Source organism: Grus americana, chromosome 3, assembly GCF_028858705.1.
Source record: "Grus americana isolate bGruAme1 chromosome 3, bGruAme1.mat, whole genome shotgun sequence".
Classification (NCBI taxonomy): domain Eukaryota; kingdom Metazoa; phylum Chordata; class Aves; order Gruiformes; family Gruidae; genus Grus; species Grus americana.
In genome coordinates, this window is record NC_072854.1 from 32,047,019 (window position 1) to 32,063,792 (window position 16,774).

Sequence of the window (16,774 nt, forward strand, 5' to 3'; positions counted from 1 at the left end):
GTTGCAAAAGGTCAGATTAGAGACACTGACTGTCACCTTCCTTTGTCAACCTTTCAGTAGCAGAATATTAATAAGTATTGTATTAGCTCATGTCTTGACACAGCAAAAAGACAGTAACTTTGCCAATAGATATCAGAGCTTTTTTTTTTTTGTTTGTTTGTTTTTTTGTTTTCCCCTTTGGCTCAGCTTTTGTCCCATAATTTAATCCAGAGAAGCATCAAGTGCTTGGAACAAATTTCCAGTCCTTAAATTTGACGTACTTACATAGTACATTTACATAGGATCTCATTCCACCTGGACATGAGTTGGATTGGCAGATACAATGACAAACTATTGCTCTAGAAAATCTGGCAATGGAAGCCAGTTTTATAATTTTAATATCTTTAAATATTAATATTTTTATGTTCAAGGCTCAGCCTTCATAATGGGACTTTGGTTTAAAGAATTAAGGCTGTAGATGCATAGAAATAGAAATATTATTTTGCAGGTTTGGATGTTTCTTGCCTTCAAATTGAATCTAATTCTAATCTTTTCTATAATTTTCTCAGCTGAAAATGAATTTATTTAATTATATTACTGTAGAACAAGCTTTATATGTCACATACAGAAAGATAAAACTAGTACTAATGTATCTTTACCATGATATCTGCTCTGCAGATTAATCATGATGTCAATGAAATAGATTAGTTATTAAACAGAAAATAAAATACAGAAATTCTCTTTCATCTGATTTTTTTGGAATGGCTCTTCTTGTTGTTATTTTTGTTCTTTTCAACCCTTTGTTCTTGAAATGCTGCTCATTATTCAGAACAGTTTGTTTCCAAATTGATTTAATGACTAATTTTTAAGCAACTCTAGAGCATGCCTACTAATATATAGGAGTATACCCACGCATTTGTTCTTTTACCTCCCTATCCACTAACTAAATTAGGTAGATTAGAGATTATGAAAAAAGGTGGGCAAATGTGATCATTTAATGAGTTAATATGTTTAATTCAAATTAGTCTTAAAATATTCATTTATTCAAAATGTATCATCATTGCTTCATTTTATATCAAAATTAGCCAGATTATTAATAAAACAAGAGGATTATTTTTTGGAGGAATTGTAAATCACAGTTACGTGTGCTGTTTGGAATATGGCATGGTATTTGGATTTGCAGATAAATTAAAATATAATAGACCGTTGACCACGGTGAAAATGTGGGTTGCAATGCATTATTAGAAAGAACATGATATTTGGTCTTATGCACTGTGAACATGTTGATGAATGCGATCACATTTTCCCAGTAGTTTGATTAAAGAGACAGCAAAGTAATCTTTTAAAAACTGCACAACTCAAAGAAAATCCTATTTGCTCCAGAGAGAATATGAACTCTCACCTTCTGACAGCACAGAAGTTTACTCCAGGGACACTAAAGTAACAAGCCAGCAGTAGCGTAGGACATCAAGCTTTCAATAAAACTGAAAACCCTGGCTACAAAACACAGTTGGCACTGTGCTGCATAGCTGTCAAAGTTGCCAATCGCATCTCGAAAGTTCGGTTTTATATGCCAGGCAGAGATATATATATATACACATACACACTCACACACATTTGTCTGTTTTTGAGATATCCAAGTTCTGTACTGTAGTGTATAAATCAATACAGCAACAGTCATAAACAGTAATGGACACAGTCACTGCTTCCTTAGCTGCAGCTAAGTAATTAACTGACGAGAGCTGTGGTGAAAGATTGCTGCCCTCACAGAGCGCGATGGCTTGTTGGAGGTAGCTCAATGACAGCAGCATAAGGAGACATTGCCGGGAGGCCAGACCCAGAAAGACTGTGGAAAAGGGAGCAACGGGTTAAGAGTGAAGAAGAAAATAGGAAGACAGGTTCCTTGTGGTCCTTGCAGTGCTTGAAAGGTGTTTGATCAGGATATCAAAAGAGGAAGAAGTTCTGAAAGGCTGCTGTGCCCTTGCAAGCTGCCATGCCTGGCAGAGCAAACCCTCACACAAGACCTTCTTAAAGAACAGGAGTAACATTTATCCTGCTTTCCATGTTTCTTCTTAATCTCTTATTAGTGACTGCAATGGCCAAACATACTCTTTTTTTTTTTTTTTTCATTTGAATACATTTCAAAGAGAGTGAAGTGTATGATCTGACAGCAGCAGTTTTATTGTGTTTCAGCTTTCCGCAGAGGCTTCTATTTCCCTCTATATTGTAGATTTCTTTATAATGGACATTTTTTCTGAAAGTGTTTTGTATTCTTTCTATTTGCACTGTGGGAATAGTGAGCATAAACTATGTGATATCTGCTCGTAGGAAAGACAGGTCTCAGATCTCAAATATGCAATATCTTATTAGAATTAAGCTATAGGAGTACTTTTTTAATATGCATATAGCTATATCAGATTGCAAATAGAATTTCTTCACCCAGTCTTAAGATACAAATTAATACTCTTTATAAAATAACATTTTAAAAAATAGATTTATTCTGCACCATCGTTCCACTGTTCTTAATTCTTATCCTTTTATATCCTCTTCTATCAACGTATCTGAAAGATGTTGGCAATGATGCAGGACTCTGGTCTCTTAATCTCCATGGGTCTGTTATCCAGAGCTTTGTCCTATGCCCTCTTCCCCTTCCTCTTCTTTATATTATAAATACTTCAGGGAATGGAACATCCTTTATTTATGTTTGTACAGTGCTATGTTAATATGAAGTGCCATAAGTATACGTTGGTTTTAAATATTTATACTCTAGTCATAAAATTCAATGCAGTCAGCAAAATACTGAAGTAGAGGATCAAATTTTCCCTAAATGCCTCTCTCACAAGCATCTTCAGAAGGACCTTTTTAATCTTTGACAAAAAAGTGGATGAAAGAATTTAAATATTTAATAGATTTTTACTTCACAGGTTGCCATGTTTTTTTTCTATTAATAGAACACTTTTCAGAATGAAATGTCAAGGGGTGCTTTGTTTACACAAAACTATATTTATATCTACTGCACCAACACTGTTCATGAGAGAACTACACTAACATTGACATAAGAAAATCGTGTATTCCACCTTTTTCTTCAAATCATTTGTGATATATTTTATTCTGTATTTTATATCTAATTTGTTATATAGTTCTGACTTCTGGGAATATCCAATGTTTATGATGAACAGGAATACAGTTTTTCGGTTTTCAGCCAGTTAAGTACTTCTAAGTCAATCTGAGTTTTGATAAAGGAAGATTTACAAGATTAGGGACAAAACTTGAATTTTAATTTTGTCTCAACTCTTCCTAGGCAGCAAAATAAACATAAGTAATAATAAAGACATTTCAATTTCCCAAAACATTACCCACCGTTTAGTGATGTGTAATAAACCTAGATTCCCATCCTGTTATAAATCAAATCAGTAATCTTCCACTGTCTTTGAAGAGCTCAAGAAAAAAAATATTTTGAGCAAAAATCTTTGCTGATTTAGGACATAATTGACAAAAGGACTTGGGTATTGAATGTGGAGTCATCTGAAATCCCAGCCTCGAGACATTTTGCCCAAGATATGCTTAAAATTTTTCGAGGCATTACTGTTTTGACATCCAAGTTCTTGAGGAGCCTAAAGTTCTGCTTCTAAACACACCCAGAAAAATTTAGTCAAATCAAGTCTCTTAACAGATTAACTGTTATCTCATATTTCAATTCTACTAGGATATACCAAATAGACAACTTTATGCTTACCTTATCTAAGAGAGAGAATACAGCAAATACTTTGCTTTGAGGTTCAAGCGCTTTTTAAATACTCTGTAAGAATTAACCTTAAGGTTTTACAATTTCAGTGGCATCAATTCATCAGAGTATAAGCATGATCTTATAGGAGGAAACCCAAATAAATGTTTAGGTCAAGCATGACACATTTTTTGGTATATCAGTAACTAATAGGTTTGTTTGTTTTCTTCTTAGGGCACGTTGAATCCCTACTGTGTGCTGTGGGATGATTCAAGAACGTAAGTGTCAGATTTTTGCTTCTATTGCTGTGGCTCAAATATTACAAAGTACCTAACAATATCATAGAATCACAAAATCATAGAATTATAGAATGGCTTGGATTGGAAGGAACCTTCAAAGATCATCTAGTTCCAACCCCCCTGCCATGGGCAGGGACACCCTCCAACAGACCAGGTTGCCCAAAGCCCCATCCAACCTGGCCTTGAACACTTCCAGGGAGGGGGCATCCACAGTGTCTCTGGGCAACCTGTTCCAGGGCCTCACCACCCTCACAGTAAAGATTTCTTCCTAATATCTAATCTAAATCGACCCTCCTTCAGCTTAAGGCCACTACCCTTTGTCCTGTCACTACCTGCCCTTGTAAACAGTCCCTCTCCAGCTTTCTGGCAGACCCCCTTTAGGGATTGGAAGGCTGCTGTAAGGTCTCAGGCTGCTCTGTCTCCCTGGAGCCTTCTCCAGGCTGAACAACCCCAACTCTCTCAGCCTGTCTTCACAGGAGAGTTGTTCCAGCCCTCTGATCAACTCCTCTGGACTCGCTCAAACAGGTCCATGTCCTTCTTATGTTGGGGGCTCCAGAGCTGGAGCAGTACTCCAGGTGGAGTCTCACGAAAGCAGAGTAGATGGGGAGGATCACCTCTCTGAACGTGCTGGTCACACCTCTTTTGATGCAGCCCAGGGTAAGGTTGGCTTTCTGGGCTGCAAGCGCATATTGCTGGCTCATGTTGAGCTATCATCCACCAACAGCCCCAAGTCCTTCTCCTCAGGGCTGATCTCAATCCATTCTCGTCCCAGCCTGTATTTGTGCTTGGGTTTGCCCCGACCCACGTGCAGGACCTTGCACTCGGACTTGTTGAACTTCATGCGGTTCGCATGGGCCCACCTCTCCAGCCTGTCAATGTCCCTCTGGATGGCATCCCTTCCTTCTAGCATGTCGACCCCACCACACAGCTTGGTGTCGTCAGCAAGCTTGCTGAGGGTGCACACGATCCCACTGTCCATGTCACTGACAAAGATGTTAAACAGCGCTGGTCCCAGTACCAGCCCCCAAGAATGCCACTCATTCCTCTTAACCACATATTTAAGTAGTTGGTCAGTAAATGAGTTGGTACAAGGGCAGAGAAAATGAACATTTCACAGAATGAAAGTACTGGATTCTCCAGTCACTTGGCTTCCTTTCTGCAGCTCTGTAAATTGAAATGATACAATGTCTCACCAGGAAGAGATTACTCACATAGTATTTTTAATCTGCTTTTTCAAGATTAAAATGAGGATGTCTAAGAACTGTAGTTCCTTGATGGTAGTTGCTGGGCAACAAGCGAGTGGGTAAACAATCAGACAGATAACTAAGGAAAGCTCCAATTTCTGTAACTGCAGGGAGAAATATAATTTTCAAGTGTGATACCCACAGCAATCTTCATTTTAGTTGATGCAAATTTTTATTTTAGTTTAGTAAAACAATAGCTGTATACTAAATAGTGAAAGCTTGCTAGCAGTCTTCTGCTACTTTTTTCAGGGTGTGTCCCTTGTGTAGCAAAAGAGAAAATGTCACCGTAAAGAACTAAAGCAGTAAAATCAGTGTGGTTTAAAAACAATTCCAAGTTTATGCAGTTGTAATTTGCTGTATTAATCTTTCACAGTAAATCTCCCATTGAAGTCAAGGTGAACTATGCCTAAATACAGATTAAGCATGTCAAGAAGGACTCCTATATTGTTGCCATGTTAATAAGATTATGTTGTCCAGGTATATTATGTATGTGTTATACTACAGTGGTAGAAATTGTATGCCTGTGATTTTGTGAATGCTTTTATCCTTGATCGTGGGTTTATATCAGTACGCTGATGACTGAGAAACAACATTATATTATAGAAACTGGAAACTTTTGGACATAACACTAGAAATCATTCCAAATGCAAGTAGTACCATGGTCTATGGCTATTCTATGAAAGAATCATAATGCAGTATTTTGCAAGCAACATCATAATGTTCCATATCTGTAAAATAAGTACATGAAGCACTTGATATTGTGTATTATTATGTGCACATGGAATGCAAAACATTTGGAACATGTTCTTTGTTTCCTCTTCACAATGTTTTGCTTACACTGTAGTAGTACAGTGCTTTATTTACCATTTTTTACATGCACTACTTTAAGCATTGTCTATTTAGAGCACAAGCTCTGATTTCACTGCTCCAGTCCAGAATATCAAAGGCATATTTGCATGGAATTAACCTACACACAAAAAAAAAGAAAAAAAAAAGCATGCTGAGGATTTAACACTGTGATTAAAAGATTTCATGCAGGTATTCGCGATGAATGTATGAAGCAATAGTGAACAAATGTATTTTGTGCTTGCCACTTGTTTTGCATGCATTTCTCTTAGTATTGTTTATAGAGAAGCTTATTGCTACATATCAGTGCTGGTTTCAGTATGCTTCAGAATCTGGATGTAAAAGTGAACTTTTGAAACATCTAAAATTTACATAAAGCTTACATATAATAGTCTGAGGTTTTGAGGGAGAAACACATGCTTTGGTATTGTGAAGGATATCTTTTCTAGTCATATTATTTAATGGTACCTATTGAAGATGTTAAAATATTTGAAGATTGGGGGTATTCCTGGAGATTTATCAGTTTTGAAAAGTGATATGAGCCATCAAATATTCACAATAAGATATGATGTATCAGTAAGGTCTACATGGACACCATCGTCATTTGTTTTATACATGTATGTGCATTATTTTATGAGAATGTTACATTATCTCTTACCTGAGTGTGTAATAGCAAGAGCAAAATTCTACTTTTTTCCTCCATCCTTAGGAGGAAGTTAGTTATGGGAGCATTAGTTGATTCCTAATTTTATTTTTGTAATGCTGTTTCTTTTTGGTTTGGAGCATTTTGTTTTTACTTACTCAGGAAGAGTTCATAATTTGTATTCTGACACCCTGAGTTTTAAATTATGAAAGCTCTATAATGCCAAATCAGTTCCTATCATTTATATATCTTAATAAATAAATATGTAGAGGACTATATAATTGGTTAGGTGCCCATGATGATGTTGGCTTCTTGGTGGCTTGTTTTTCTTTTATTTTTTCCACTTTTTCCTAAGCCTGAGAAATTAGCCACTCTCAGCAGCAGGCAACTGGATTTGATGGATTAGTAGCCTCACCCACATTGCAAAACCTACAGGGCTGTGCTGTGCTCGTGTCCTTCCAAACTGGCTAATTTTTGCATAACCAGGATTTGATGATTCTTCCCTGTGTTGATATTTTATAAGGTTTTCCATTTATCAGGCTGTGCTCTCTCCATAGTCAGTTAGTCAGATGTGTGTACAATATTGAGACAGTGCAACTGAAGAATAAAATATCATGTCATGTATTATAAAGGGCAAACTCAAATCCAATAATTCAGCATTTCATTTCAGTTGATTTTCCTAAAATATAGAGCACAACTGTCTGTGTTGATTGAAACCAGGCTGTTTATGAGTTCTGGTGTTTCCTTTGATATTTCCAGCTTCCCTACACAAAGCTGGTAGCATCAATGGTATGTAAGTGGTGACTTTTTTGCCCTCAGAAATCTGAGTGATATCTTCGTCCATTCATTTCAGAAAATGTATTCTAAATGTTGCTTTTGGTAAAGTTTTAGGATACTGAATGCTTCTCCTTTCAGTGCATGGGGAAATGTGTGGAATATTTGTAATTGACATTCTGAGGAGAAATAACTTAGTTTCTTAAACCAAACAAACAAAAACTCAAAGAGTTGTATCTTTTCTGCTTTGCATTGTCTGGCACAAACAAACTATCCCTGGTGTCAGGAACTGTTTGTGATACATTAATCCAGTGTCTCAGTCCATAAAGACAAAGAAAATAAGTTGATCAGGTACTAGGGCTGACTTTCTCACCCCACAGAAGTAATTTTAAAGATTTTAACATGAAACAAAACTTCTGAAAGTTTTTCTCCTGTCCCTCCTACTTTTCTGGAAAGGAAAAGAAGAAGGGAGAGGGAGACAGCAGAGACAGTCTCAACCAGGATATCCAATCCAATGGTTAGAGCATTTACTTGGGGACCTCAGGGATCAGCCCTTCCATTTTTTTCTTTACAGAAGTTACTTGAGGAGTTTGAAACATACTTTTCAGCCTCACAGGAGCAGCCCATTGCCCACTGAGCTGTCGGCTCCTCTGGAGTGTGTTACTCACAGCGTGTCCCGCTGGAACTCTGCCATGTTATTTAGGAAATATTCATGGGATGGGGACCTGATTCCCAGCACCTCTATATTTTATTTTACCAACCTTACCATGTGTTTGTCACCATGCCACATCTAAATCTTAGCCATATCACTGTCAGCATTTTTTTCCTAGCACTGTTTTGCTTTATGTAAGTCTGGGCAAGGCTGTGTAAGCCCAGGGGATCCAAGAATCCTTAAATGCATGCATACATTTCCATTTTAAAACTACCATTTACTGTGGCAGTTTTGTAGGTTGTCTGAACAGTTCTCTTGAACTTTGTTGCCTTCTCTGATGCTTATATCTGTGGTAAGTGCCATAACAGACTGTATGGAGCTCTAAGATCCATGAAAGTTTGGCCTGACAAAGTTCGCCACTTGTCTTAGTGGACCCAGCCCCTGGACTCTTGAACCAGGGTGCAGAATTCAAAACACAGTAAGAGGCTGGAAGCTACGTGCTGCAGTACTGAGCATTGCGAGTACCACCCTCACAAGCAACCCTCAGCAAGACCATCACAATGAGGGTGTGGAGGATGGAGTGGAGACAGTGGGTCACTGGAGCGAGGTGACAACTCACATGGGAATTTCAATAGTCACCAACTGATTAGCAAACCAATGCAACAGGTGTTCGTTCTTTTAGAAATGTGTTGGACAGAATGTGGGCACATGTGTTCTCCACAGGACAACATCAGTGGTTGCTGGTGTGCTCCACAGCTGTATGTGGTGCAACATGACATCTCACAGCACTGGGTAAGGAAAGGGCTTTAGTATTCTGGGGCACTTTTCTGCCAGTTGCTGCAAAAGGATGTTATAACAGTATGACAGCATTTTATCTGTCCATATGTGTGCTCATAGCAATTTGTGCCTGCTGAATATACAGTTGGCAGAAGTACAATGCAATTCGCTGAAATTTTTAACACTGCAAGGATTTTGACCTCGCTCAGTTTTAGTTTAGGCCAAGTGGTAGGTCTGCTCTGGGTTTGGTTTTTTTTTCCATTGCCATACAAATTTACATTGACAATGGTTTAGATTTTCTACCCTGAAGCTATGTGAAACTAGGAATACCTATATATGAGAAATGAGAAATTGTATAAATTTATATAACTTCAGGATTTCACACCAGACATATTAAAACCTCCTCCATTAAAAAGAGAATTAAAAAAGTTTATATTTACTTTTTTTTAATTATCCCCTAGAGCTTTTAATTATTTTTCTCCCATTGTCCCTGGATACAATTGTGGAGAAATAGTCCATAAAGTAATTTGTTCAATGCAAATAAAGAAGAGTCTTAACAGTAAATTGTGATTTTCTTACAGATTTACCTATAGGGAAGAATGCAACTCGGCTTCAGGATATAAGCTTGTATGCATACCAGCAAAACAACTTTTGCATTTTGTTGCCTTGTGATAAAAATGCCAGGGAGCACTGATCTGCTTTGTCTCTCTCTTCACTTTGTTTTTTTTAAAACTACCATGATGGACCATCACAGTTACTCTTTGTTTGGCCTAGTCTTGCAAGCCTTTGAAAATATGTTCAAGGCAACTCTTTATAAGTCATGGCAAAATGTCTCAAGTTAATCATCAAATAATTAGAATATCCTAAATCAGAATTTGCTTCTGGAAATATGAATAGTAGCTTCTCCTTACTTTATATTACTTTATAGTCCTATTATTTTTCTCACCAGGAAGATATGGAGGAAATAGATTTTTCTATCAATAGAATAAAAATTAAATGAGAGTAATTCATATAAGCATAGTTTGGCAATATATGCCAGCAGAAGCTTTGCTTCTTCCATCAACTTTAGACTTGTTGGTCCAGCTTTTCAGTCAGAGTTTGCTTCTTTCATATTTTTCAAGGCAGAAAATTTTCTTTCCATATTAGCTCCTATGCTTATGTTTGTGAATGTAATGGCAGAGTTAACATTAATGAACTTATTCAAAAGATAAATGCTTCCTGGAGTACCTACTTTTATGAAGAACTTTTCATAATGGAACCTGTGTAATAGCACACTACATAATCTTCTGTTCCTGGTAGTCTTGCATAAAGAATGGAAAGACCCTACAGAATCACATGCTTTTTCATTAAAACTGTATGGAATTAAAAACCTGATCCAAACTCCCTTGCAGACAACCAAAAGGCTTTGACTGATTTGAATCAGATCAGATCAAGTGGCAAACTACAGCTCAAGCCATGAAGGCCTAAATTTAAAAATTTTTAAATTTATAAACTGCTAAGATTATACTGTAATGCAGGAGTACTTAGTTCTGAAATATGTAGGTATTGTACAACATAAAATGGAGTGTCTTTATTTAAAAAAGGCAGACCAAAATTTTCTGTGCTTAAGTCATGCATAAAATGAATCAGTATATATGGGAGGAATTTATAATTTAGTTCTTTTTTATAACACTGCTCTTCACTAACACCTACACGGCAATGAGCAGAGCTTACATGGCCTGCTGAGATTTATAGCAAAAAAAAAAAGGAAATCAAATTAATTCTTGCTAATAAGTTCACTTTCTTTTTAATTTTTACTGGGTGATTAATCAACTCCGTTTGTTGAGAACTCAATTGCTATTTATTGCCTCTATGTAAATGTAGATTTTCAGAAACTAAAAATAGTGGTTTCTTGTAATATCAAGCAATTATAATTCTGAAATGTGAATAAAAAGAACTAGTGGTTGTATCTTCATAATCAAATTTAAAGATTTGAATTGGATTTTCGACAGATTTTTAGTGTATAGTGAGGGCAGAAGATAATTAAACAGTTTGAATAAACTTTAGAACAGAAACAAATTAGTGATAATTTGGTTTTATATCTATGTTTCCTAAAAAATTCATGGATGTTACCAAGTCAAATAAAATGCGATCATTCTTTTCCCTAGTAATAACTCACCAAGACATGCAGCAGATAAGAGCTGTGAATCCAGCATGGTGTTGGACTTGGACTGACTCTTGTAGGGGAAAACAGCGTTCACCAAATCCAATACAGCTTCCAAAAGTACAATATAGCACAATTACAACTGCAAAACTTTATCAACCTTTCTCATTTATGTCATCTAACTCTTAAAGTGTGTTACACCTATAGATTTAAAAGCAGTTTAACACAGAGGTTGGTATCATCCTCCCTGGTTTACAGATAGGGGAAACTAGGACATAATGAAAGCAAAGCTGTTTGTCCAAGGTCATTCATCAAACTCCACTAGAGTTCCAAATTCCTGAGTCCTAATTTAATGCTCTCTAGCTGTCCTCAAAGCCAATATCATTTGCAGATTCACAGATTCACAAATTGGTAGGGGTTGGAAGGGACCTCTGGAGATCATCTAGTCCAACCCCCCCTGCTAGAGCAGGATCACCTAGAGCAGGTTGCACAGGTTCACATCCAGGCGAGTTTTGAACATCTCCAGAGAAGGAGACTCCACAACCTTTCTGGGCAGCCTGTTCCAGTGCTCAGTCAACCTCAAAATGAAGAAGTTTCTCCTCAAGTTCAGATGGAACTTCCTGTGTTCCAGTTTGTGCCCATTACCCCTTGTCCTGTCATTGGGCATCATTAGAAGTCTAGCCCCTTCCTCTAGACATCCACCCTTTAGATATTTATAAGCATTAATAAGATCCCCTCTCAGTCTTCTCCATTTCTCTGCCATGATGCAGATCTCTAAAGTTTAAATAGTTTTATAATGATATTTCTGGTTCTTTCTCATTCATTCTGCTGGGCTCATGACTGTTGCCCATCCTGGATAATTTAGCTTTGTTTATGCAACAGAAGTAGTGCAGCAGCACTAATGGTCCTTGTATTATGCCATCGTAAAACAAAACCAAATCTACTTGCGTCACCAAAGAAGATGAAAAACCTGGGGAATGTTGCTTATCCATGTGACAAGGAGCTGTGGGAAGTTTCCTTTGACAACAGGGGCGCAGATCATGTGCATAAATTGCTTCTAAGTAAATCATGTTGTGTAGTTTAGCGCAGACGTGTATTTGTTACTTTTAAACTTATTTGCAGTCACTACAAAAAAGACAGAACTACAACTGGTATAAATACACCTACTTTTAGTAATATGATGAGGAGAATATAATACAGGGCATTTTTGAGCATTTGCAGAGCTTCTCTTTACTTCCAAGTGCATGGATCTAAATCTGATTGGAGTCTCCTGAATTAATAATTAGTCTCTCTGATAAATCAAACATCATGTAATTCCTGGAAGTCTGGTCTGTCTTTCTACAAGAACAGAGTGTGTACGGCAAAATTACCTTAAAAGAAATGTTTGGAATAGTGTTTTGAAATGCATTTTAGAGGTCGTCCCCCAGTTGTTCTTAAATTGTCAACACTTAAATCGTATCTCTGCCTGATAAAACTGTAAAACTCCATCAAAACCAGTGAAACACATGTTCAGTTCAAATCTGCCATATTTTTTCAAGTGCTGTGACAAGTATACACTTTTAATGCTGTATCAGCATCTCACTGACCTCACAGGTATCTTTACACTTCATTGATCTTTTGCTGAATCTCTCTGCCATAGTTGAGCAAGATGAGCAGATTCAGTTAAATCTCTTCCTGGACCAGTCACTAGAGGGAAGCAAAGACCTTCACGTGCCTATCCATGACGTCAATCAATGTCTTTATGTCCTCACTGACAAAATCAGGTCACAATTCAATCTAAAATTTTGAAAAAGGCTTATTTGGTGGGAAGCCACCCTTTGGGGCAAAAAAAAAAAAAAAAAAAAAAGACAAAAATATATTTCTGTATGGTTGACTTCCAGAGACTATTGTAATTAGAAAATAGAGTTATTTTCATGAATGATGTTTTGAGAATTTGAATCTAGACAAGAAGCTCAGTGCAGAGTGGATAAAAAAGATGGGTTTAAGACTTTCTTTCTTTCTTTGAAGCATCCCAATAATCAGAAAAATGCATTAAAGTGTTGGTAGTGTAGTAGCTATGCACTTGCATCATCTATGTGCGGCAAAACCTAAGATAAAATATACCAGTTTCTTGATATCTTTTTGTTGATCCTCCCTTAGTTATCCATGCTTCCATTCTATAGTCTTTGTCTGTGGTACTCAGAATCTCATCCTGCATAAACAATTCTTCAGTGTATACCAGGTAAACAGATCAAGAGAACATCAAGTCATTAAATGAGGACTAGTTCATCACGCACTCCACTTCAGCACGAGAAAGCATAAAATGTATATGAACTTATATTTATCTTCCAGTTTATGAGGGGTTATATGTGGGGTAGGTTTACCATATACTATGTTTTTTACTGTATTTAATTCAACTCTGTTCTGCTCGCTGAGAGTACAACTCAACATACCATTCTCTCCTATGAGCTAGGCTGGTTGAATTTCCTTAAAACAGAAACAGTAGGGGCCAATATTGCATTTTCTGGTGTTTGATTAAGGGAATATACCTGGTATGAATTGAATTTGCCATAAAATTGAAATGCCCAGAAACAAGGATAAAATATTAAAAATAATGTTTTGAGGTTTATCAGTTAAAGTTCTAAATGTTTTAAAGATATTTTTATTACTTACCACTTAATTTGAATAGGAGATCTTTTATTAAGCTTAAGCTATGCAGGATGGCCAGACCTTAATGAAAATAATACAAAAGTATATCATGATTGAAACAAGTTTAAATGGAAGGTAATATGCTAGATGAACAGCTCCAAGCAAAGCAATTTAACAAAAAAACTGTTGTGTTGAATAGCTGCTAGATTATGGCTGAATAGATTTTTAGCTGAAAGCATGGTGTATTTGTGATGATTTTTTAATGTTATCATCATCTTCTCTGATAATGCTGAGTAAGAGAGATTTCTTGCATAGCTAGTTAACTAAATGTAATATACATATGCATTCAAGTACATGTGCTGGGAATAACATCCTGCAATCCATGCTATTATTCTAAGCAATGGAGAATATAATATAATTCTAAATTTCACAGTCTGTGGTTATGATTTCCAATGCTACATGTTATCCTGTTGATAGAATTTCTAGTGGTTGTCTTCTCTGTTCCATCTCCTCATAACTCTATGGAAGCAGAGCAAAATGTTTGTCTTTTAAATTACAGAAATATCTTTGCATATATCAAAAGCATGAATTCAAATGCCATCACATTACTATCAGTTCATCACTTAACATAAATATGTTCCTGATGGTCAAGTTTACCAATAGATTCATTGAAAGCCCAGGCTTAAACAGCATGCAGGATTGGGACCATAGAACCAGAATCACTCCACAGGTATTGGCACAAATCCAGGAGTTATTCCATCAGCTTGAATGGCGATAATTAAGAGTTTGCATATACTGACATATAGAGCAATACAGACCCAGAAAAACAGGGTCACTCCTTATAATGAATTTGGTATATTTGTGTGCTTAGCCTGTAAAGAGTACATTATTTTCACGAGACTTAAAACTAAATCCTTTAGGTTTGTACTGCTACATGATTGCAATTTTGACTGCAATATAGATCTATTCAATGTCTTTTTAAAATGTTGGTGAGACCTGTCTTTGCACAGTTTTAAATGGTTATTCACAAAAAGAAGCTATGGGTTTAATATAATATCAAAATAGCTTAAAATGTAAATATGTCAAATATCAGAATATAGCACAAAACAAAAAGACTTATTTAAACCAAAAAATAATAATTTCATTTGAACAACTTCTGATTGCATGTAAACAACATAGTGCCATGCAACCAACATAGTGCCATGCAGTTAGTAGAGGAATTCTAAATTGAGAGAGGGAGTCAGCAGTGTTGAGGAGATAGTCTAATCTCTTTTTAAACAGATTATACCTAAAAAGTTGTAGCATGTACAGGAAAAAGTCAACAGTATCTTTTTCTATGCACATTAGTCATTTTCAGCCCATTCTTCCCCTCCCTTCTCTTTTTTCTTGTAAGTAGACGGTCAAACATCTGCTGGCATAGGTACACAAATTGTGTGTGTACTCACACACATACTTCATCATTTCATGTACGCACAGAGATTAAAATCTTTGAGGAATAAAGCATGTAAAACATATTTACCACCACCACCCCAAGAAGTACAATTGAAAATAGGAAATATCATTTTCTTTATTGTACTACACAGCAAGGCATGCTCTGCATAATGCAATATATATTTATCTGCTGTCAGATTCTACATGCTCTTAATGTTATTTACATTAGAGAACATATACCAATTTTAAGTTAGATAACATAAACCTTACTGTGAATTCCATTGTATTTTCTTCATCGTAAATGGAAAAAACCTATACTAAATTTACCAAAATCATGTTTTTATCTATCTATCTATCTAGATAGATAGATAGATAGATCTCGTTCCTTACTTTCCCTGTACAATCAACTGCTGAGAATGCTTTATTTTTGTTTTTCATCTGAAGCAGACTATTCTGTTCTCATATTTTTGTAACTGATTTACACAAGAAAACTCTAATCAGACACAGCCTTCTTCTCCTCGGAGGTTTTTCCAGTAAATAGTAAAATTTTCATCAGAGTCAAGGAAATATTCACATGTCTAAGTATCATAGTGATTCAGCCAAAATTAGAGAACAAGGTGCTTTTAGGTTCACAACCCCATGGCATAGCCACTAGAATTACTTATCTTTCTTTAGTCTAGCAAATCATAGAATCATAGAATCATAGAACGGTTTGGGTTGGAAGGGACCTCAAAGATCATCTAGTTCCAACCCCCCTGCTGCAGGCAGGGACACCCTCCACTAGACCACGTTGCCCAAAGCCCCATCCAACCTGGCCTTGAACACTTCCAGGGATGGGGCATCCACAACCTCTCTGGGCAACCTGTTCCAGTGCCTCACCACCCTCACAGTAAAGAATTTCTTTCTAATATGTCTAGCACTTGTAAAAGAACCCACGTGGTCCTGGCTTCATTCTCACCTTCCTGCAAAAATAGCAACATCTCTGTGTGGCATTTTAAGGAACCAGGAAAGACTAGTATGTAGGTGCACGACCATGTAAGAGTGATGATACAAGTTGAAATCCCAGAAAAAAGCATCTTAATCTCAGGAGAACACAGAAGCTGCTTGATCAGACAGTTGTGGGAAAGAACCAGCGAGTACTGTGACTGAGGTGAGAAGGTATTTTCCTACATGTTCTGCTGTGTATGGACTTTCTAGATATACTGGGCACCCTATTTTAGAGATACTCTTCTTTTACAACCTCTCTGTGCTGCTGCCAGCTCAAAGTGTTACCCAAAATGTCATTTTATAACCTATACAACTATTTTTCCTTTTGGTTTGTCTAGACCTTTACATTTTCAATTTATTTTGATTAATGCAATTGTTTCTGAGAAAACATATATCACAAAAGCCAAAGAAGACCCAGGTTGGTGTTTTGGGGATGTGAATAAGTTTTTTATATTATTTGTATTTGATTTTGAAGTAGAGATCATCAGTAGCCAACTTCATGGCTGGTTTTATTTAGTACTTTCCCTTGTGGATTTTTTTTTGTTTAGTTTTGTTTAAAAGGAGGCATTTTACAAATGCAAGCTGATACAAATGTGACAATGATATCTTGTTAACATGAGAAAAGATTCAAGCACTTTTTTTGCCAG

The 16,774-nt window shown here is 36.5% G+C and overlaps 1 protein-coding gene across 7 annotated transcripts in view; it reads left to right on the plus strand.

Annotated features, from left to right (window-relative positions):
• ADGRB3 (adhesion G protein-coupled receptor B3) overlaps positions 1-16,774 on the plus strand; it is a 475,142-nt gene that overhangs the window by 287,098 nt on the left and 171,270 nt on the right. For all 7 annotated transcript variants that reach the window (XM_054821234.1, XM_054821235.1, XM_054821236.1 and 4 more), the window contains one exon: positions 3,938-3,981. In XM_054821234.1, coding sequence (XP_054677209.1) covers positions 3,938-3,981 — 44 coding nt within the window. The remainder of the gene's footprint in view (positions 1-3,937; positions 3,982-16,774) is intronic.